We start from the raw sequence: 23,385 nt of genomic DNA on the forward strand, positions 1-23,385 counted from the left end.
AATCAACCTTACCACCTAGGCACCCTGAATTATTTTATAACCTTTCAGAAATATATTTAACAGCAAATTGCCACTTAACGCCTCAATAAAGAAGTCTTTGAAGTGTGCTCCCATAGTATATCTCTGTAATATGAGTGATTTTGGTAGCTTTACAAAGAAAGATTACATATGATATACTTAAGTTCCAAGAGTTACTTCTATGATTGTTTTAGCTTACAGAGGAAGAATATTAAATTTAAAAATAAAATCTGTAGAATTGGAACTAAACTCAACAAGACAGTTTTAGATTATCTAGATACGTTACAGATTGATTGTTCATAAATCGTAGATGATTTTTGTTTAAATACTCACTTGTCACCTAACACTTTGGAGTTCATTCATTCATCCGACTGTGGAATGGATCTTACACAGGATTTTTTTCTCCTCTGGAAGCGAAGATAACAGTCATTGATTCTCCTTACAGTCTTTTGTACCCTGGAAGAATTAACAGTTGGGTCATAACTTCTTAGCTCATTGTTTTATAAAATCATTTTATATTGACTGAGCTTTACATAAATACATAATCTTTGCAGATACAGACTTAATTGAAAATATTATTCAGTTTTGGTTTGTGTCTGTACCAAAATGAAGAATGTATTGATGAAACTTCTTTAAAAATAACCATATTTTGGAAGAAAAAAAAGGATGTGAAGAAAAAAATTGGGTTTTGAGGAATGGAGCTTATGCTTTCAGAAATTTGAATTCCATAAGATAATTATGATTGTATTTTTGGTTTGTATTTGGAAATGTATTTGTTAAGTGATTGGTAGTTTATTGCAGAAATAGATCATAGGTATGGGTTTATTGTAGTTTCTTGAAAGTTTTTCAGTTTTGAACAGTAACTGTGCCTAGGGGATACCATGTAGTCAATTCTTTGACATGTTGACTCCACAATCAAAATAACTTTCCTTTTATCTATTTTATGCAAAAGGGATCACTCGAATATTGAATTAAAAAGAAGAGAGGAGTTCCTTACCAAAGAAAAATATCTTACTGCTGTTTGAAAGATACTGCTGTCCTGCACATTGTTAGAGCTTGGAGTTGAGGCCACTGGCTGGCCGATGAACTCACAAGTGTAGGTAGTGTGCTACATGAGGGGCAAGTCTTTTCACTAACACCACAAGGGTCTCTGGCCCAATGAGTGGAGTTTGATAGTAATTCTTGCTACAAGTAAAAAAAAAAAAAAAAAAAAAAAAAAAAGATACTGCTGTCAAGCAGATTATCATAAATTACAGGTGTAATTAATCCTTGGATCTTGAGAATCATGTTTTTATTAGAGAATATAAAAGACAAAAGTCTTTTAATAAAATGATATAAAACCACATTATAGAGGTGCCAGTGTACTAAGCAATAAAGTAACCTACTTTCAGTATAATTTTCATGATGTTTAGGATAATCTGAAGATACAGATTTATTTTCAGATACTGTTGATTTCTTATAGTTTCTTTTTCTAATTCGGGAATAATATTAAAATTACAAACAAATCATTAGAAATTTAAAATGGCGTTTTATTTGTACAATTATTTTTTAAGATTGATTTATTTTGAAGAGAGAGCTTGAGCAGGGAAGTGAGCAGAGAGGGAGAGCAGCTGATGCTATGTAAATGCATAAGTGTCAAGTCTACAGCCATACCACCCTGGACACACACACTGAATCTCATCTGAATTCACAGTATCAAGTAATTTCTGTGTTTCCTCATTCAGTGGAGCATGTTAAGGATAAAGGACAGCCTTCATTTCATAAAATAAACATTTACTGTGCAGTATGTACCATTCATGATGTTAAATGCTGAGAACATAGTCTGGGTACCTATGGAACTTAAAATTTGCGGGCCAGTATTTAAGAAATAATGAGCTTCTTTTATCCTGTTTTTTCTAGCCTAATTCTGGTGAACTGGATCCTCTATATGTAGTTGAAGTGCTTCTGCGCTGTAGCAAAGAAAGTTTGAAAAATTCAGCTACCGAGGCTGCAAAACCAGCTAAACCTGATGAGAAAGGAGAAATGCAGGTTTGCACATTATTTTTCACCTTAAGATTTCAAGTACTTTTTGAATTACTTATAATCACTAGATTTCCTGAATATGATTATAATGAACATACTATTGTGATTTCTAAACGGGAAGTTTCCAAGGCTTTTAAAGGTATGTTAAAGCCATCTAAAATATCAGAAGGGTGATTAATGTGATTTAAACTCTGTTTCTATTACCAAATTGTGGTCAGGTAAATAATGATGAAGTGAAAGATAAAGAGAATTTAATAAAACTTTTTACATGAAGTTGGATTTTACCTGAACTATAATGATGTTTTAATCTTTTTGTGATGAAATAACTTTATAGTTTTACTTCATCCACACTGTTCATTATATTTCTATGAAATATTGAAGCAGTAATTTGATAATTAAAAATCCTGCGTAAGTTTTCTTAGTTGAAACCGTTTAATTCCCATGTGCTTTTAACAGAATTTTAGGTTAAGTGTAGTTGACATATTATTCGAAGTGACTCAGCATAGTGACTCAACATTTATATGTGTTAGAAATGCTCACCACAATAAGTGTTGTCGCCATCTGCCACCGTACAAAGTTATTACAACATTATTGGCTGTATTCCCTATGCTGTACTTGTCATCCCTGTGACTTACTTATTTTATAACTAGAAGTGTGTATCTCGGGGCGCCTGGGTGGCACAGCGGTTAAGCGTCTGCCTTCGGCTCAGGGCGTGATCTCGGCGTTATGGGATCGAGCCCCACATCAGGCTCTTCGGCTATGAGCCTGCTTCTTCCTCTCCCACTCCCCTGCTTGTGTTCCCTCTCTCGCTGGCTGTCTCTATCTCTGTCAAATAAATAAAATCTTTAAAAAAAAAAAAAAAGAAGTGTGTATCTCTTAATCCCCTTCACATCTTGCTTCTGTCACTTCACCCACCTCCCCTCAGGCAACCACCAGTTTGTTCTCTGTATTTTTGAATGTGTTTTTGGGTTTTTTGTTTGTTTCTTTTGTTTTTTAGATTTCACATATAAGTGAAATCATGAGATATTTATCTTTGACTTATTTCACTCAACATAATAACCATATTGCACATCCATCCATGTTGTTGCACACGACAAGATTTCATTCTTTTTTGTGTGTGATTGTGTGTGTGTGGGTGTGTGTGTAACACATCTTTATCCATTCATCTGTTAATGGATGGTTAGATTGCTTTTTTGTCTTGGCTGTTGTATATAATGCTGCAATAAACATAGGGGTGCATGTATCTTTTCAGATTAGTGTGTTCATTTTTTTAGAATAATAATTCCAGAAGTGGAATTATTGGATCATATGATGTTTCTATCGCTAATTTTTTGAGGAGCTGCCACACTGTTTTCCACAGTGGCTGTACTCATTTACATTCTCACCAACAGTGCATGAAGGTTCCCTTTTCTCCACAGCCTTACCGACACTACTTCTTAACTTTTGATACTAGCCATTCTGACAGGTGGGTGGTGATATTTCATTGTGGTTTGCATTTCCCTGATGATTAGTGATACTGAGCATCTTTTCATGTGTGTGTCAGCTATCTGAATATCTTCTTTGGAAGAATGTCTGTTCAGGTCCTCTGCCTATTTTTTAGTCAGATTTTGTGTGTGTGTTTAGTTTTATGAGTTTTTTTTTAATTAACCTTTTATTGGATATATCATTTGCAGATATCTTCTCCCATCAAGTAGGTTGCTTTCTCATTTTGCGGATGGTTTCCTTTGCTGCAAAAGTTAAAGTTTGATGTAGAACCTTTTGTTTATTTTTGGTTTTGTTGCTCTTGCCTGAAGATCCTGATCCAAAAAAAATACTGCTGGGCAGTAGTACCTTTAGGAGTTGTTTACTTTTAGGAGTTGTTTTTTTATCTTGTTTTTGTTTTGTTTATAGAGAGTGTGAGTTGGGGCGAGGGAGGCACAGAAGGAGAGAAAGAGAAAGGGAAAGGATCTTAAGCAGGCTCCACTCCCAGCACAAAGTCTGACATGGGGCTCCATCTCATGACCTGAGCTGAAATCAGGAGTTGGACACTTAACCAACTGAGCCACTGAAACTCTCCTTCTTATAGGAGTTTTATGGTTTCAGGTCTCATATTTAGGTCTTTAATCCTTTTTTTTTTTTAATGGTATAGGAAAGTAGTCCAGCTTAATAATTTTGTATGTGACTGTCCGGTTTTCTTAGCACCTTTTGTCGCTTAGACTCTCTTCCACATTGTACATTCTTTTTTTTTTTTTTTTAAAGATTTTATTTATTTATTTAACAGAGACAGACAGCCAGCGAGAGGAACACAAGTAGGGGGAGTGGGAGAGGAAGAAGCAGGCTTCCAGCGGAGGAGCCTGATGTAGGGCTCGATCCCGGAACGCCGGGATCACGCCCTGAGCCGAAGGCAGACGCTTAACAGCTGCGCCACCCAGGCGCCCCCACATTGTACATTCTTATTACCTCATTTTTCTTAGATTAATTGACCTTATAATAGTGGCTTTATTTCTGGGCTCTCTGTTCTGTTCCATTGATCTTCTTTTGTGCCAGTACCATACTGTTTGATTATTATAACTTTGTAGTATAATTTGAAATCTGGAATTGTGTTGAGCTCCAGCTTTTTTCTTCTTTCTCAACTGCTTTGACTGTTTGGCTTGATGATTCTGCATCAAGATCTTTGTGATTCTACACAAATTTTAGGATTATGTGATTTAGTTCTTTGTATGAAAGAACAAAGTTCTTTGTATCAAAATATGTATTTTGATAAGGATTGCATTAAATCTGTAGATTGCTTTGAGTGATATACCCTTTTTTTTTTTAAGATTTCATTTATTTATTTGAGAGAGCCCGAGCAGGGGGAGGGGCAAAGGGAGAGGGAGACGCAGATCCCCCTCTGAGGAGGGAGCCCCATGCGGAGGAGCTCCATACCAGGACTCCAGGATCATGACCTGAGCCAAAGGCAGACATTTAACTAACTGAGCCACCCAGACGCCCCGAGTGGTATAGACATTTTAGTGGTATTAATTCATCGAGTCCTTGAGTACGGTATGTCTATCCTTTATTTGTGCCATCTTTAGTCAGCAGGGCTCTGAGGTTCCTGTAGCCCTCCAACTCTCCTGGAGTTAAGTTTCCCTGACTTTCAAAGCCAGATGTTAAAAGGGGACTTTTCTTCCTGATGCATGTCCCCAGGGCAGGGGTGCCTAATGTGGGATTTGATCCTCTGAATCTTCAGGGTGGAACTGTGTGGCTGAGGTAACACTCCTTTTGGGGGGTCACCCTGCTGACAGGTTTGATTCCTAACTATGTCTCTGCCCCTTCTACACTTCTCAATATGGCCTTTTCTGTATATCTTTATTGTGTAAAAGCGTTTATGCTAGTCTTTGGGCCCTTTTCAGAGTGAATTGCACTGTATGTGTTTGTAGTCCTGATGTATCTGTGGGAGGACCTGAGCTCACGATCCTCTTACTCTGCCATCTTCCCAAGCTCCTCAATTTACCTGTGCTTTCATTTAAATGCAAAACATTCAGTTTGCTACATGAGATACCTGTATTTCTTAAACATCCCCCTCCACTGTTTTTTTAAATAATTAAGACAAAGTAATTATAGGTAAAATCTCACTATTGAGATTCCACCTATGTATTTGAAGGCTAATATACTAGAATTTTGTTATTTTAAAACATTGTTTTAAGTGTGTGGTGTATTCCATAGATTTTTTAGGAAATGTCATTGTGATGATGTATGTTAAAATAACCTTTGCTATATCGAAATTAAAATCTGCCACTGCAGAATCAGAGGCTGTTGCTTTGGGTTAGTTAGTTCAGATGACAATGAAATTCAGAACAGACAGTATTTAAGGAGACTGTTCATTATTAAATGTTTTAAAATAATAATTAAAAGTATAATTATTTTACTTCTAATCCCAGCTAGTGTTTGGTTTCTATTCCTTAATCTTAAAATTTGTTCTCTAGAATTCCAGCACCAGTGAAACTTGTATAATGTTTTTTCTATAGTGTTTATTTTACAATTGACTGCTTAACTGTAAATGAGAGTAAAACTCCCACAATTTAGCAGGCAGTCAGTCATTGTACTCAAAGGGACCTTTGAAGTTATTGCAGCTTGGAATGGCAAATATGTGGCACACGCGCCAACATGCTTTTTCTGTCATGGCAGACATTGATGATAAGTCGTGGCATTCTTTCACAGTGAACACTTAGATTCTTCCAAGAAAATGTTCTAATTACTAATTCATTAGAGTTAGCATTTTAAGGAAAACTGTTTGTTGTCTGTCTCGCTTTTAGGCCCAGATTTTAGTAAGCCTAGCAGCTGTGCCTGTTTTACTTAAAGATACTAAGAAGCTTTGTAGTACTTAATCATGATTTGTCTCAGTTTAATAGCCTCTGCAGGGTAGATATCACTGGATCCTAGACAAACTACGTCTTCTGTAGCATTTTTTTAATTGAAGTATAATTGATGTTTAACATTTTTTTTATTCAGTTTATTTCAGGGAATTAATGGGAGGTGTGTTAGCATGAAGTATATATATCATCTCGTCTCTGGTTTCAAGGGGCTGACAGCTTAATGGGGGGAATATTTTGTGCTCGAGTTGGTGAACATCAAAAATGCATCCTCTAACGGGTAGAGTGTGTTTGAGGGGCGAGATCAGTAAAGGTTTTATAAAAGAAGTGTTGAGAAATTCACCTGACTTGTAAGAATATTTTCAGACAAAAATTGCGTTCCCAGCAATGCAAGAACATGCACAGAGCGTGAAACATCCCTTTTTTTGTTTTTGTTTTTTTAAAGATTCATTTATTTATTTGAGGGGCGCCTGGGTGGCACAGCGGTTAAGCGTCTGCCTTCGGCTCAGGGCGTGATCCCGGTGTTATGGGATCGAGCCCCACATCAGGCTCCTCCTCTATGAGCCTGCTTCTTCCTCTCCCACTCCCCCTGCTTGTGTTCCCTCTCTCGCTGGCTGTCTCTATCCCTGTCGAATAAATAAATAAAATCTTTAAAAAAAAATAAAGATTCATTTATTTATTTGAGAGCGAGAAAGAGACAGAAAATGAGTGGGGGGAGGGACAGAGGGAGGGAGAATCTCAAGCAGGCTCCCTGTTGAGCATGGAGCCCACTGTGGGACTCGATCTCAGGACCCTGAGATCATGACCCAAGCCAAAACCAAGAATCAGACACCCAACAAACTCAGCCACCCAGGCACCTCGAAATGTCCCTTTTTTAAAAGAACTCTAAGTTCTGTTATATATGATTGAATGATAAAAAGATAGAACAAAGAGAAGGACTATATCTTTGTTGTTGTTGTTGTTTATGATTTTATTTATTTGAGAGATGGGGGTGGGGACAAGCAGTGGGAGAGGGAGAAGCAGATTCCCCACTGAGCAGGGAGCCCAATGCAGGATTCCATCCCAGGAGCCTGGGATCGTAACCTGAGCCGAAGGGAGACGCTTCACTGACTGAGCCACCCAGGTGTCCCAGAGAAGGACTGTATCTTAAGAGATGGAATATGTATGTATTTTTTGCTTTTATAAATTAATATCTTTTTTTTTAAGATTTTATTTATTTATTCGACAGAAATAGAGACAGCCAGCGAGAGAGGGAACACAAGCAGGGGGAGTGGGAGAGGAAGAAGCAGGCTCATAGCAGAAGAGCCTGATGTGGGGCTCAATCCCATAACGCCGGGATCATGCCCTGAGCCAAAGGCAGACGCTTAACCGCTGTGCCACCCAGGCGCCCCTATAAATTAATATCTTAAATAGGAATCCTGGACACAGGGAAATCATTCCATAGACAATTTATAAGGAAATTTCATCTCTCAACTGCAGTTGTTATGTAGCCTGGGTATGTTTGAACCAGATTTCCTTTGCATGAGATACGAGGAGGTAGTGGGAGTTCCACAGTCCTTTTCTTTCGTTTAACTTGGAGTGTGTGTGATACCAAATTTAGCTTTTTAAATGCTTTTTAGATTGCTTCAAGCTTTTGGTTAATTTCCAGAGTTGGAAAGGAAATTAGATCAAGACACACATTTAATATTTTAAAAATTCTAAAATTTAATAAAATACATCAGTTTAAATAACTTTGCCTGGACTTGATTAAAATGTAGTTGGTTCAAAAAATATCTTGTCTGGATGAAAACATTAAAAAATCATATTTTAGTTAATAGCCTTGATTTGAAGAAATGACACTGCCTGAAACTTATTTAGAACATATTCACTTAAACTTACGGACATTTCCTACTATCTACCTTATCATTTGCTTATCTTAAAAGGGGAAATTGATTTATGGCAAACTTTGAAAAGGTCTATTCCTGTTATTGGTATTCTAACAAGTTTGCAGTACTTACCCACATGATTATTTGGATTTATATAAACCAATCTGGTGTCATGATGAGCCTGAATTCTAACTTACTTTATAAGGTTATTAGGGTTAGAAAGTCGAATGAACTATACTATGCAAATATTATGTTTTTAAATCTCTGTGTGTAGAGACTTATCATTTTATGAGAACTATTCAGTTGGTTTTTAAGCATTTAACTTCTTATTTACAAAACTTAAGTCGTAGGATCTTCCCTTCCTTGTACTTACGGAGATATTTGTTGGAGGACTTTTATAGTGTCTTTCTTGTCATTAATGTGGGAGTTGACCATTTTTGGATAATGTTTATTATGGGAAACAGTGTTAGAAATTGAGCAGTTTCTGTCTTTCTTCTGAATCAAGTCTTCACTAAATGGTGTTTATTTTGTTTTCAAGGAAATTCTCAAATACTTGCGCTAAATGAATTCAACTTCAGGTACACAAAGCATACTACTTCCTGTCTAAAGCCAAGTGAATTATTTTGAGTTTTTCTGCCATTTTGGATTAAGTACATTCACTTCAATGTTCTCTTTCCATTCAAATAGTGCATCTAGGATTTGCATGGGTCACAAACTGGTGGTTCAGGAGCCAGTTCACCCCTCATAATGTCTTATTTAAAAATGAATTTGACAGTTTAAGAATAAAGGTTATATTAAAGAATTATGATCCAATGAAAGTAAGCATCCACAAATCCATACTTGGGTAGGTTGGTAGGTAGGTAGATAGATAAAATATAGAAAGAATAAATTTGTTAGAAAAATCACCATTAGGCGACTACCACAAATGGACTCCGGCAAGAATAATCCATAGATTCTAAGACTAGTGAGTTGAAAGTTTAGTGAGGAATGGGATATTTACAAAGTATGAATCTTCTCGTAAGTTTCTTATTAATTGTAAAGGGGAAAGTAGTAAGTTTACAGGAGAGAATGCTAGAGATAACCACCTGAATTGAGTGATGAAAGTTAGTATCACCAATAATGTTGATCAATGGATGGGAAGAACAGAAAAACATCACCTGTGCCAAAAATGCATACCCTGAACCTGATGATTCCTTATAATGAGACAAACTCAAATTCAGAGGCATTCTACCAAATAAGTACCCCATTCAAAAATGTCAGTATCCTGAGGAGCACAGAAAAACTGAGGAACTGTTCCAGATTAAAGTGGAATAAAGAATTATTACAACTAAATTTCATTCATCATCCTAGTTTGGATGCATGGAGTGGTGGGAGAGGAGGAGGGTAGTATAAAAGACATTATTGGGGAAGTAGGTGAAATTTTAATACGGACTGTAGATAATATCATTGTATCAGCGTTAAATTTCCTGCTTTTAATACTTGTACTGTGGATGTGGTGTGTGTTTGTGGAGAGAGAATGATAAAGCACATGGGACAAATGTAATAATTAGTGAATCTGAATAAAGGTACATAGGAGCTCTTTGTTCTATTCTTGTACCTTTTAACTTAGAAATTATATGAAAATGTCAGTCCCATAAAAACAAGAAGGGTGGGGAGTATTCTGGATTTAAAAAGAGGGAAGAGACCTGACAGCTAAATGCAGTAAATGATCGTTGGTTGGAGCCTCAATCTGAAAGTGGTGGTGGTGGTGGTAGTAGTATCTGTGAAGGACAGTAGTGAGCCAGTTGGGGAAGTTTGAATATGAACTGTGTATTAGATGATAATGTATTATTGTTACATTTTTATGATATAATGTGGCTATGCAGGAGAATGTGTTTGTTCTTAGAAGATACATGATGAAGTATTTGCTGGTACGATGAAGTGACATGTTATCCGCAAATGAATTTCAAATGGTTAAAATAGGAGGAACGAGGAAGGCAGAAAGAAAGAAAAAACACTCCCTCCAAAAACCCCAAAATTATCTGGAAAGAGAAAAGGCACATATGGCAAACTATTAACAATTGAGAAAATAAAACGGACAGTTTATTGTATTATTTTTTTTGGTCGTTTTCAAATAGGAAGTTGTAGTTGTCCCATTTAAATGGCTTTCTCTGTTTTTTCATTCTTCATCTTTTTCACTTATTAACACTTAACAAATACCTTTTCTCTTTGGTATTTGAGTATGATATGTGCTAATATTTTAGTTTTGGTATATACAGATTTGTTGACATTTAATTTTGCTTATTTTACAAAATAACATTTTTAAAGGTGGTAAGACACTATTTTAAAGTATCTTACGTGCATTGTTTCATGTAATTCTCACAGCAGTTTAATAAGATAGATATCATTTCATCTCCATTTTTTAAATGGGGAGAACGAAACTTAAAAAGATGAGGACACTTCCTCAAAGTCACAAAACTAGCAGAACACTGAATTCAGACCCAAGCAGTCGTGACTCTGGAGACTGCTCAGCTGTTATACCATTTTGTTCAGTAAAACACTAGGAATATATTTGTTACCGGCAAGCCAGCGATAGTCATTTTTTCAGTAGTAATCACAGTAAAGGTAGCCGTGAGAGACCAATACACGGATGAATTTGGACCTTTGAAAGTGTTAACTTCTCAGTGTACAGAAGACCTCTAAATTTAAAGGAAGTAAAATGTCATATATGATAATGAGGAAAGGGTATTCTTGTCAGGAGAAAGCGTGAAGTTAGTTTGAAGATAGGTGATCTTCATTATGTCTAATGGAGTATACTGTTTCCTCTGGTTGGAATACTTCTTTTCATCTGTTCTCATTCTGGCCCATCCAGAGCTTACGTGAACCTTACTTGGGCATCTAAAGCTAAACAGGAGTCTTTCCTTCCTCTGTAGTGCTGTTGTACTTTAAGGTATTCAAGAAGTGCCAGTAAAGGAGGATGTGAAAATGTAATCTGTATTGCGGGAGTAACTTATGTTTAGGTACCATTTATTTGCCTGTTATTTAGAGGTTTAATTAGTTTTTACTTTTGAAATATAGCTTCTGATAAGATACAAGCTTCCATAATGATTATTATCAACTGTTGTGTGTGTCACAAATTGTTAATGCAGCTTTGTTTTAAGGATTCAAGCTAAATTTAGGGAATGGCAGAGTTTGAAAATGTGCAGTTTTAATTGTAGTGTTCTGTAACTCTTTCTTGGCAGGTTGTTCCAGTTTTGGTACACCTCCTGTCTGCCATCAGCAGTGTTAGGCTTTACATTCCTAAAGACCTTCGACCAGTGGATAACAGACAGAGTGTTTTAAAATCAATACAGGTACATGTGTTAATTTTATAAATTTAAATATAAATAGGATTTATAGCAAGACAACTTAAACTTAAACGCTTTAAAGTGTATTGCTTTCTTTAAAAAAAAAAAAAACTGTAAACACTGCTATCAGTGGCAGTTCTTTTTAATGAAAGATAATAGGAGATCTTTGTGTAGATTGTCCACTCCTTGAATATACCAGCAAAGTGAGTTACTAAAGGGGATCTCACAGAGGAAAACATGGCTACTGTTGCATGCAAAATTTGTTTTGCTTTGTTTGTTGAGTGAAAATAACTAGACTGTATTAAAATTTTTATGTATAAAATCACATGCCAGGACTTTTAAACGTTTTTTAGTGTAGTTAATAAATTAATGAAATAGTTTTATTCTCAGTAGGAAAAATTTATGTCATTCTGGAATTTTATTTTCCAGTAGGGGAAGAAAAAGGAATTTTGTCATTTATTTAGTCAACAAATACTTGGATTAATATTTACTATGCAGCAAAGGCTCTATACTGGAATTTGAGAAAACAAAGATAAACAGGATGCTTTCGTTAGAGTAGGAATAAGCTGTGGTCCATAGGCAGGCTTCCTGAATTGAAGAATTCTCTTGACAGTTTTACAGAATCTTTATGTGGGTAACCTTTCTTTTTTTTTTAAATCCCTAACTCACCAAATCCTATTTTAACTTTAAGGCCTATTGATAGGGATCTGGACCCTTTAAAAAATTGATGTCTTTCGACTCAGTGCACCCCTAGGAATCAGCCCCAAGGAAATCATGAGAAAATTGAAAACAGTTTACACTTGGGTTAACACCGGATTATTTGTAACAGTAAGATGTTACAACAACCTAAATATACAATAATGTGTTTATCAGTAAATTGTGCCACTTTCAGAACTGATGAGTTCTAAATACTAGAATTATTAATAAATTTAACACATCCCTGTATCAATAAATCATAGTACAGCAATTCAGAAGGAATTTTCAAAAACATATGCAATGGAAAAGTACACTCCAATTTAAGTGCATTTTTAAGTAGCATGTTTCTGTCTTTGTGCATAGAAAAACATAGAAGGAAATATTTATTTAGTCTTAACTAGCCTTGTCTATCAAATGAAAAAATTAATTTTAAATTTTTTGTTTTAGGAAGTTCAGAAACGTTTTCCTGATGGTGTTCCTTTATTAGATCCTATTGATGACATGGGCATTCAAGATCAAGGGCTGAAAAAAGTGATCCAAAAAGTGGAGGCTTTTGAGCATAGAATGTATTCTCATCCACTTCACAATGATCCAAATTTGGAAACTGTGTATACACTTTGTGAAAAAAAAGCACAGGTATGGCAGAAACTTATTTTTTATCATAAGATTCTGTGTATGTCACTATAAATTAATGAATATTTATTTTTTTATTTTCCTTTCCTCTTGGTTTCATCAGCTAAAACAGAGAATTATCTACCTATCTTTTAAGGAGACCATTAATTCTTATCAGCAAGATAAGATAAAAATCATTTTATTATAATTTGTTATTTAATGGGTTTTCTTCAGTTTTTTAGTATAATTCATGTAACATTAGATTCACCCCTTTAAAGGGTAAAAATTCAATGGTTCGTAGCATATTCAGAGATAACTGCAACCATGCCACTGTCCAATTCCAGAATGTTTCCATCACCCTAAAAAGAAACCTCGTACCAGTTAGCAGTCACTTCGTGTTTCCCCAATCTTCCAGAGCCTGGCAACTATAAATCTGCTTTCTGCCTCGATGGTTTTGCTTATTCTTGTTCTTTGCTTATTGCTTATTTTATTTAAAAATAAAATCCTGCAATATGTGGCCTTTTATATCTGTTCTTTCCACTTAGCATAATGTCTTCAAGGTTCGTTCGTGTTGTAGCATGAATTAGTATTTATTCCTTTTTATGGCTGAAAAATATTCCACTATATGGATATGCCACATTTTGTTTAACAGTTCATCAGTTGATAGACATTTGGGGTTTTTCCACTTTTTGGCTATTATGAATAACTCTGCTACCAGCATTTATGTACAAGTTCTTGTGTGGATATGTTTTCATTTCTCTTGGATGGAATTGGGTAGAATTGCTGGGTCATATAGTAAGTCTGTGTTTAACCTTTGAGAAACTGCCAAGTTTTTTTCCAAAGTGACTGTACCATTTTACATTCTTACCAGCGATTTATGAAAATTCTTATTTCTCCATATTCTCACCAATGCTTATTATTGTCTGTGTTTTTTATTATAGCCTTCCTAGTGGTATGAAGTTGTAATAGTTTAGCTTTTTAGGGTAATTAGCTGTAGTCTCTAACCAGAAAAGCATGCTTGGAGCCATTGTGAATAATAAATTTAGGAAAAGCTTTTCGAAGTGAACACATTCCTTTCCACTGTCCACTTCTCTTCAACTAGAATCTTTTGTACTATATAGAAGTGTCACTTTCTCCTTGAAACTTAAAGCTCCTTGCTATTAATGCTTTTTCAGGTTTTATCGCATGGCACGTTTTCTGCCTATGTCTTCCTGTTTCACAAATTATTATTTTAAGCTCCTTAGGGTCAGGTATTTCATTTTAGCTTACTTGTACTCTCCCGTATCCCACATGATCTCTGTATAAAGTAGATACCTACTATTTATTGAACATGCTTGTGAATGGAAACTTCTTGGCTTAACAAAGTGGTATGTTTTAGTTCACAGTTTTATAGCACTCTTTCTGGCTTTCTGTGGACTAACATGATGGGGCCCTGTGCCACGTGGACAGTGAACATACACCTCACCATGCTGTGGTCCACCAGGAGGGTGCTTCTCAAGATGGGGAAATGGAGACACAAAAAGCTTTAGTAACTAGTACAAGGATCCTCACTTGGGACCCTGGCCTGTTCATCTCTCACCGAGACCATTCCATCAGCTCCCTCCCTGCTTCCATGTACTTTGTGTGTTGCCACCAGAGAGTCATCCTGAACAGTTCCACATCACAAGAACACAGACTCTTGAGCTTGGTTGAATGGTGACTAGAAAGTATCCACAGAGAAGGTGGTATGAAGCCACAGAGAGTGGCATTATCCGAGCTACTCGGACATAACGGGAAAAGGCCATAGTGTGTGGCTAAACTTGCTATGAAAACTCAGCAGTACATGGAAAAAGCCTTGCACAGGTGCATTAAATGCTAATATCGATGTGGACTATGATTATGAGTTAGCACAAATAAAAACATACGCCAAAAAAACTAAAAGGAAAACCTGAAGTAGTGGTATTTGGGCAATGAGATTATAGTAGTGTTTTTTTCTTCTTCTTTTTCCTCCCTAATTGTCTGTAATGTGTTTATAGAATATTTTATAATGAGAGAAAACTACAGAGTTAACAATTTAAGGGGAAAAAAACAAGTTTTTTTAGGCCTCCTAGTGACTGCAGGATAAATTTCACATCCCTTAGCCCTGCTCTCTAAGAAGGCTTCAAAAAGCTGATCTCTCAGCTGTCACCATTGTAAGTACTCATACCTTTTGACCCAGCTTTCCTGCTGCTAGGAATTGGGACTCCGAAGTGAGGTAATACCAACATGTTCTTATAGCAATGTCTGAAAAAGCAAATGAATATAAAACTAACCTCAGTGTGTCATCAGTAGGGATTTAGATGTATGACTTATACATATCCATATCATGGAAATCAACAGGGGCATTAAAAAAAATGAGGTTGGGGCACCTGTGTGGCTTAATCAGTTAAGCGTCTGCCTTCAGCTCAGGTCATGATCCCATGGTGCTGGGTTCGAGCCCTGCATCGGGCTCCCTGCTCAGCAGGCAGTCTGCTTCTCCTTCTCCTTTTGCCTCTTCCCCAACTCGTGCTTTCTCTTTCTCCCTCTCAAATAAATAAATATCTTTAATTTTAAAAAACTTTTTAAAAAATGAGGTCATTTTACTTGTCGTCTTTGCAAAATGTATTGCAAATGTATTTGCAGTTGATTTATTAGGAGAAAAGGAAGCTGATCTCACTTCTGTTGGGGAAAAGCTCCTATTACTATGTGTCCATGCTTTTACAGACATGAGTATATCTGTTCGTTTAAAATGTGTAGGAAAAGATCTAAAACAGCATCATCTAACAGAAATATAATTTAAGCCACGTATATAATTTTAAATTCTAAAGTAACCACATTTTAAAGAGTGAAAAGAAATGGGTGAAATTAATTTTAATAATATTTTCATTTAACTCAATATATCCAAAATACATTTTAATAAAAATTACTGAGGAAAAAAAATTCTTACTAGTGAGCTGTCTTCTAACTGGTAAGTTTTTATATGCCTCTGAGTACTTAGCAGTCTTCTGCTCTGCTCATATGGACATCCTCAGTCAAGGAAACTTTAGAAAACAACTTTTTTTTTTTTTTTCCCTAGCAGACCTGATAAATTATGCTAGGTAGCAGAGAGTTGTCTAGCATAGAAAGCATTCTTATCCTCATAGCATTATGACAACACGTTTTATCATAGCAATATAAATAACCAGTAAGAGATTGGATTCTGAAGGCTGACAGAGTGGTTTGAATCCCATCTTTATTACCCACTAGCTCCGATCTTGACTAAGTTAACTTAGTAATCTTTCTCAGATATTTATCTTGGTAAAATTCACATTTAATATTAGTTACCTACTTTACACAATTGCTATACGAATTAAATGAAATAATATAAAGCACTAGAAATAGGGTACATAATTAGCTATCAGTAAATATCCATTACAGACCACAGTCATTGCCTTTATCATTTCTGCTCCTCAATTGAAGCCTAATAAATCATATGAAAAATTCTGGAGTCTTTGAATTCACTTCCTGAGTCCCTAAAATTTTGTTTTGTCAGTATTTTTCTGAACTTCAAGCCTCAATCTTAGTAATTCATTATTTTCTTACTGTTGTACTATGATATTCTTGTCCCAGTTGGAAAGTATGTGGTATTTACTGATTAACTGAATTTTAAAACTCATCCATTCTGGAGGATGACCTCAAAATATTTTTTTCCTTTTAAAGTTTAGAATAAAGACCTATTCTCTTGGCTAAAGCCATTTCTAGCTTAGGCAGTTTTGTGATACAATTAGAAGGCAAAGAGAAGAAATACTTTTCAGGACATCATGAGGGAAATACTGGTAGCCAAGAGATAAGACTCATAAACCCTCATCTCTCCTGTTCTCTAAGCTACCCCCTCATATCCTAAGGATGAAAAGCTGGAGCTGATGCTGCTTTTGGAAGCATGATTAATTTTCAGATTTGTCTGGGAGAGCCTATCCTAATTTACTACTGACTTTTTCAGTCTCCAGCAGGTTACCTTATCTAGCTGATGGCTGTCTGCCTCACTCCTTCTTCTAGATCTTCCTCCTTGCTCCTCATTTAAGCAAGAACCATGCTGTGTTCCCCAGCTTCTTAAACTTTTAACAACTCCTAAATATCCCTGCTTTGCCTTAAATTTTTCAAATGGTGTTTTATATATCTATATATTTAACATTTTTGCTGGTATTTAATTACTACAAATATATCATTCTTTTTGTGTAATATCCTACGAAAATAAGAAGCTCCAAGTATCCTTGTAAGGTATCCTTATAAAATATTTTCTAGGGTGCTTGGGTGACTCAGTGGGTTGACCGCCTGACTCTTGATTTTGGCTTGGGTCATGGTCTTGGGGTCATGGGGTCAAGACCTGCGTTGGGCTGCACGCTCAGTGGGGAGTCTGGTTGAGATTCTCTCCCTGCCCCTCTCCCTGCTCGTGCACACACTTTCTCAAATAAATCTTTAAAAAATATATTTTTTATTTCATTACATGAATAAATCTTTTTATTTTGTTTACTTTTTTGAATTTTCCTTATCATTTTATGTGCCTTAGATTGCAATAGATATTAAATCTGCAAAGCGAGAACTAAAGAAAGCAAGAACTGTCCTACAAATGGATGAGCTCAAATGTCGCAAACGTGTTTTAAGAAGGTTGGGATTCGCTACTTCTTCTGATGTCATAGAGATGAAAGGACGAGTGGCTTGTGAGATAAGCAGGTAAAAACTGGTTGTTCTAGGAAACTGACTTTAAAATGAGATACTGTTTTGTTTTGTTTTTTTAAAGGTTTTATTTATTTATTTGACAGAGATAGAGACAGCCAGCGAGAGAGGGAACACAAGCAGGGGGAGTGGGAGAGGAAGAAGCAGGCTCATAGCGGAGGACCCTGATGCGGGGCTCGATCCCAGAACGCTGGGATCACGCCGAGCCGAAGGCAGACGCTTAATGACTGTGCCACCCAGGCGCCCCATGAGATACTGTTTTTATACAAGGACTGTAAATCTTTTGGCAAAAGCTGTCTTAAAAATAAAAAGTGTGTATTGTAGTATGTGCTGGCTAATTGAACATAATTAAAAAAAAAAAAAAGAAATTTGTGGGGCGCCTGGGTGGCTTGGTTAAGCGTCTGCCTTTGGCTCAGGTCATGATCTCAGGGTCCTTGGATCGAACCCCGCATTGGTTTTCCTGCTCAGCGGGGAGCCTACTTCTCTGTCTCCCTCTGCCTGCCACTCCCCCTCCTTGTGCTGTTTCTCTCTCTCTCTGTCAAATGAATAAATAAAATCTTAAAAAATAAAATATTAAAAGTTTGTAAAATACCTTCCATAGTAAATGCAGTTTTTGGTGATGAAGTTAGAAAAAGAGCATTAGGGGCGCCTGGGTGGCACAGCGGTTAAGCGTCTGCCTTCGGCTCAGGGTGTGATCCTGGCGTTATGGGATCGAGCCCCACATCAGGCTCCTCCACTATGAGCCTGCTTCTTTCTCTCCCACTCCCCCTGCTTGTGTTCCCTCTCTCGCTGGCTGTCTCTCTCTCTGTCAAATAAATAAATAAAATCTTAAAAAAAAAAAAAGCATAAAAAAAATCTCTTCCACTATTTAATACAAATGCTATTAGCATTCTGATATATTTCCTTTTTTCTTTATTTTACTGCATTGTGTATTTTTATGTATTCGTGATCTTAGTTTATACACAGTTTTGTATACTTAATTCTTTTTTACAATTTTGAACATTTTCCCACCTTAAACTACTCTAATAACCATTATCCTATTGTATAAAGTTTTGGGTTAAGAAACAGGGAATTACAGCATAGCATATTATAGGCCATGGCATAAAACTGGATATAAGATATTATCTATTTTGGTGATCTTTTAACATATTACAAATGACCTTAAAACTAAATGACTTGAAACCAGCAGTCATTTCATTATTTCTGGTGGTTTCTGTGGGTCAGAAGTTGAGGAAAGACCTATTGAATGGTTCTGGCTCAAGATCCCATGTGATTTCCATTAGCCTGAAGATATTTTTTGTTTTGTCCATAGTTATAACTATTAGTCCCATTGAGTTCATAAAAGATGTTTTTGCAACAGTTTGTTGTGTTTCCACCATGGCCCTAATGGATGGGGCTGGAGAATTATAGGCCTTGTATATGGTTTCAGACATTTCTGGAGAAGACTTATTCATATTTTTCTTATTGTTTAGTTCAGATGTTAACAACTCATGTCTACAGGGGCCAGGAGGAGATTGTGTGGTAAACTAGAACAATTCTTGGTCACCAAAAGGGGGCAGCAGCTACCCAGCCCCAAGTATTACAGAACAGTCTGATAACAGATTTTTCAATTTAGAGAAGCCGAAAAACCAGAATTTTAAGTGACATCCCTTGGTTTTTAATTGTTCACAGACTAATTCAAAATTATTTTTTTAGTTACTGTGTGAGCCAGATATATCATTTGTTCAAGTTAGATCTGCCACGTCAGCTTCTAGTTTTCCTTAAACCTGCTTTCCTACTTTGTAATTAAAGAATTGTAGGTACCGTGGGGCGCCTGGGTGGCTCAGTTGTTGAGCGTCTGCCTTTGGCTCAGGGCGTGATCCTGGAGTCCTGGGATCAAGCCCCACATCAGGCTCCTCTGCTGGGAGCCTGCTGCTTCCTCTCCCACTCCCCCTGCTTGTGTTCCCTCTCTCACTGGCCTTCTCTCTCTGTTAAATAAATAAAATCTTAAAAAAAAAAAAAAAAAAGGTAGGTACCGTAAGGTTAATAATTTACCCACATCTAAAGCTAGGCCACAGCACTGGTTTACAGATTCATATGCCAGAATTTATAAATGTTATTGCAATTGTTTCTTTGTAATATTGTATAGTATTTAACAACGTAGAAAATTTCTCTTAGATATCTGCAGCTGGATTTAGTCTTGAGAGAATAATACTGATTTTATTCTAGAATAAGACTAGAGAGAGAGAGAGAACAGTGTCACATATGAAAGTATGTTACCTTTCCCCCAGTATTTGGTTCTCCCTCTGGTCTCTTACTGAATAAGACCCAGACACTAATGGCAAAAACTTAGGAGTCCTCTTAGACTCGTCTCCCTTCTCTCTCTCTCTCTCTTCCAATCTTCCTGAGTGTTTCCTCTCTCTCTGCCCTTTTAATTCTTCCCACTGACTAATGTGCCTTCATTAATTCATGTTTAGAGTACTGCAGAAGCCCTCATTTTTGTTGCCTCCTGTCTTGAGTCTTTATAATCCATCCTTTATACTACCTTGACAGTATTCTCTCCAAAGCACAGATCCTATCATTTCATTCTTTTGGTGAAAGTCTCTCAGTTATTCCCTATTGCTTTTAGAATAAATGCCATAATTTAGTGTATTGTTGCCCTTTCCTTTGTAGCCACATCCCACACATGTTTCTTTCTCTTAGCATGACTCTTCCTTCATTCCTACCCCGAATCCTAATTCCTACATATTTTTTCCTGCATCTTACGAAACTTGCTGTGAATTTCTCCGGTCTTATTTTAAGCTCCTCAACTTTTTTTGTGTAATTGCCTGTGTAACCTGTTAGATCACTCTCCTGTGGTTACTATGTTTCTTGTCTGCTCCCACCTTAGTGGCATGTATGTGCTAATACGTAGTTCTTGAAGTACTCTTGCCTTATTTGTATTGTCCTCTTTGACTTAACATTTTACCATCAGGAATCCAGATTTAGTTTTTTACTCTATTTTTGATTAGTTAGAACTACTTAAAAAGATTAATAGTTCATGACTTTATTCTTTTTTAGAAGTCAAAAAATAAAGTTTGCTTTTTTTTTTAATAAAGGTAACACCCTCAAAATTACCAAATGGGTCTGTTAAGCCCTTTTATAAATGTAAGATATGTTGTGGAACCTTGATTACAGAATTCTAGAAACACTATCTTTGTAGTCTTTTGTAGCTTCCATTGAGCACAGTTGAGCAGAGTTTTTCCTTTTCCACCCATGATGGCAAAGGGAAAAAAGGAAAGATTTTTTTTTTTTGCAGTTATTACACAAATCAGAAGATACAGTGTTGATGGTGAAATTAATCATGTAGCAAAAATCTTAGTCTGTAGGTAAATTCTCAAACTGAAGAATCAGTGGGTGAATAATATCTCTCTAAGGACAAAAAGAAAATTTTAAGATTCTTATTTATTTTACTTTCCTTTCTGTTCGGCAAGCAGGAGTTGCGTAATGTTTTGTGCTAAGAACTTGGACCATTCCATTTTGCTAAAAGGACTTGTGACAATAGTCTTTTATCTGTTATGATTTGTTTGCTAAATTGTCCTTGATAGTTTTTAAGTGGTCAAATGCTAAAGACAGTTGTAAATACAAGGAAATTTTTAAGAAAAAGATGGAGAGATCAAAAAAAATTCTGTTGATCATTCTAATCTCTATAATATAAACCTGAATATGAAAATGTTGTATAGTTATAGAGCAAAGAGGATGGCCTCCCTCTTCAACAAAATTACAACTTGTGAAAGTTTTTAAAAATGGTATATTTTGATAAAAGAAGAACCAAAAATAATGATAAGCTAGAGTCTTTACAAGAGATGTATTTGAAATCTGCAGTCAATAGTATGCTTTGATAATGTTAAGTGCAGGAGAAAAACAGAAGTGATAATAAGCTAGTACCTGTTGGAGATGTATTGGAAATTTGGAATGTATTTACTACATGGGTATTGCCCAGACTCACAGATAACAGTTGAAGAGCAGCTTTGACTTTCATTTAAAGGCTGTTGGCCATCTTGGTTATGTACATTTTCAACACTGGGAATGCAGTGTGTGTCTACTGTGGTTGCATTCTAATTAAGATTTCTAATGAAGTTGTTTTTCATTATCCCTTTGTGTTATAAATTGTTAAACACCTTAGAAACAATTAAATGGATCCTTGGACCCAGAGGAAAAATGGTGATGACTACGTTTCTTGGTGTACTGAGAGTTAAGAAAGAGTTCTTTATTTCAGTAAAGATTTGCATTTTGGTGTTTCCTAGAATGGGATTTTTATATGAAATAACCATCCTACACTTATTACTGATATATTGGAAAATATAAAGACCTGTCATTTTCTTAAATAAATCTTTGTCATTCCTCATTGATTATTCCTTATGTTCAAGTAATAGATTTTATTAAAAAACTGTCTACATTTTAAGCATGTATGTATACACTTTGTATTTTTATATTACAACATTTGAAAATTATTCTCTTTTTCTCATGGTGATCTAGTGCTGATGAGCTCCTTCTCACTGAGATGATGTTTAATGGCCTTTTCAATGACCTGTCTGCAGAGCAGGCAACGGCACTACTAAGCTGCTTTGTGTTTCAAGAGAATGTGAGTTAATAGATTTAACATAACCTTATTTACTAATTCACACATCCTATAACTTAATTTTAATATTACTATGGGTACTTTTAATTATAAAAATGTTTCATATTTACGTATCATGGGTAATGTTAATTAGAAATCAACACTACTTTAACACAAATATAATAAGAGAGTATTAAGTAATTAAATACATATTATCAGAAAGGAGAGTGAAATAAGATTTTGTTTGTGGATAGTCATTAATCATATTCCAGGCTTTAAATTTGTTCTGTAACCCAGTGCATTGTTCGAAGATCTGGTCTGGTCACATAGTCCTAGAAAGAAAAGGGTGAATGAATGAAAATAAAATTAGGCAAAAGAATGAAAATAAAAGGGGCTACAGTGAGGTTAAATGAATCTCTCTCCTCCCTGTAATGGAGAACATATATGAAGCAACTGATTTTCCGAGTGGCTGAAGTCTTAGTTGTCGTAAGTAAGGTTTGAGATAGTGGCTGTAGCATTCTCATTACTGGTTTCACAGTAATTTTTTCATTGAGTAGTTAGTTCACTTTCAACAACTCTTAAAAATCAAAAAATGAAGTACTAGATGGCCCACCACAAAACACTGATCTTTTACTTTATTCCAAAAACCAGTATGATTTGTTTTAAAAAGTAAAATGCATGTTTTACATTTCGAACTTTATTCATTTTGGATGAAGTGGACAAAATAAGAATAAGACAAAGACATTTGCCCTCTAAAAGTAATTTAATACTGATTTTTAAATTTTTAGAAGACCTTTTACCATGTACACTTAGTTTAACTTTCAAGTGAATTGTGTAAGACAAACTGTTTTTTCAGTTCTGCCATTGATGTGTTTGTTAACTATTTATTTATGAAGCAGGACAAATATATTACTTGTTGAAATAAGTAGGTCCTTTTCTCTCAGCTTCCTGATTACTGATTAGAATTAGAGCTAGAGTGGCGGTGATAACAAAGAGGACAATAGTCCCAAAACAATTTATGCTCCCCTGAGAATGCCTGCTATGCACCTGTGAAGTAATTTGCATATGAGGAAGTCATTACTGTACAAAATACTATGTTTGGTTGTTGTTTTTCTTAGGTTCAGAATTTTATTGCATTAATTTCCAGGGTAGTTGTTAAGAATATTTGTCAAATTCCCTGAAAAGACCTAAGGTTTGAAGATGATTTGGGGATTGGTGCCCTTCAG

General features: G+C 35.8%; 1 protein-coding gene and 1 non-coding gene across 5 annotated transcripts in view; both read left to right on the forward strand.

Annotated features, from left to right (window-relative positions):
* Positions 1 to 23,385, forward strand: part of MTREX (Mtr4 exosome RNA helicase) — a 94,723-nt gene that overhangs the window by 60,015 nt on the left and 11,323 nt on the right. For all 4 annotated transcript variants that reach the window (XR_004624068.1, XM_002928073.4, XM_034656238.1 and 1 more), the window contains 5 exons: positions 1,918 to 2,046; positions 11,458 to 11,568; positions 12,706 to 12,894; positions 17,414 to 17,577; positions 22,078 to 22,183. Coding sequence is in view for 3 of the 4 variants with exons in the window: in XM_002928073.4 (XP_002928119.1) it covers positions 1,918 to 2,046; positions 11,458 to 11,568; positions 12,706 to 12,894; positions 17,414 to 17,577; positions 22,078 to 22,183 (699 nt within the window). In the remaining variant the exon portion in view is untranslated. The remainder of the gene's footprint in view (positions 1 to 1,917; positions 2,047 to 11,457; positions 11,569 to 12,705; positions 12,895 to 17,413; positions 17,578 to 22,077; positions 22,184 to 23,385) is intronic.
* On the forward strand, positions 1,057 to 1,211 carry LOC117801666. The gene has a single exon (XR_004624414.1). It is a non-coding gene; the product is annotated as a small nucleolar RNA SNORA62/SNORA6 family (small nucleolar RNA).

This window comes from Ailuropoda melanoleuca, chromosome 3 (assembly GCF_002007445.2).
Source record: "Ailuropoda melanoleuca isolate Jingjing chromosome 3, ASM200744v2, whole genome shotgun sequence".
NCBI lineage: Eukaryota > Metazoa > Chordata > Mammalia > Carnivora > Ursidae > Ailuropoda > Ailuropoda melanoleuca.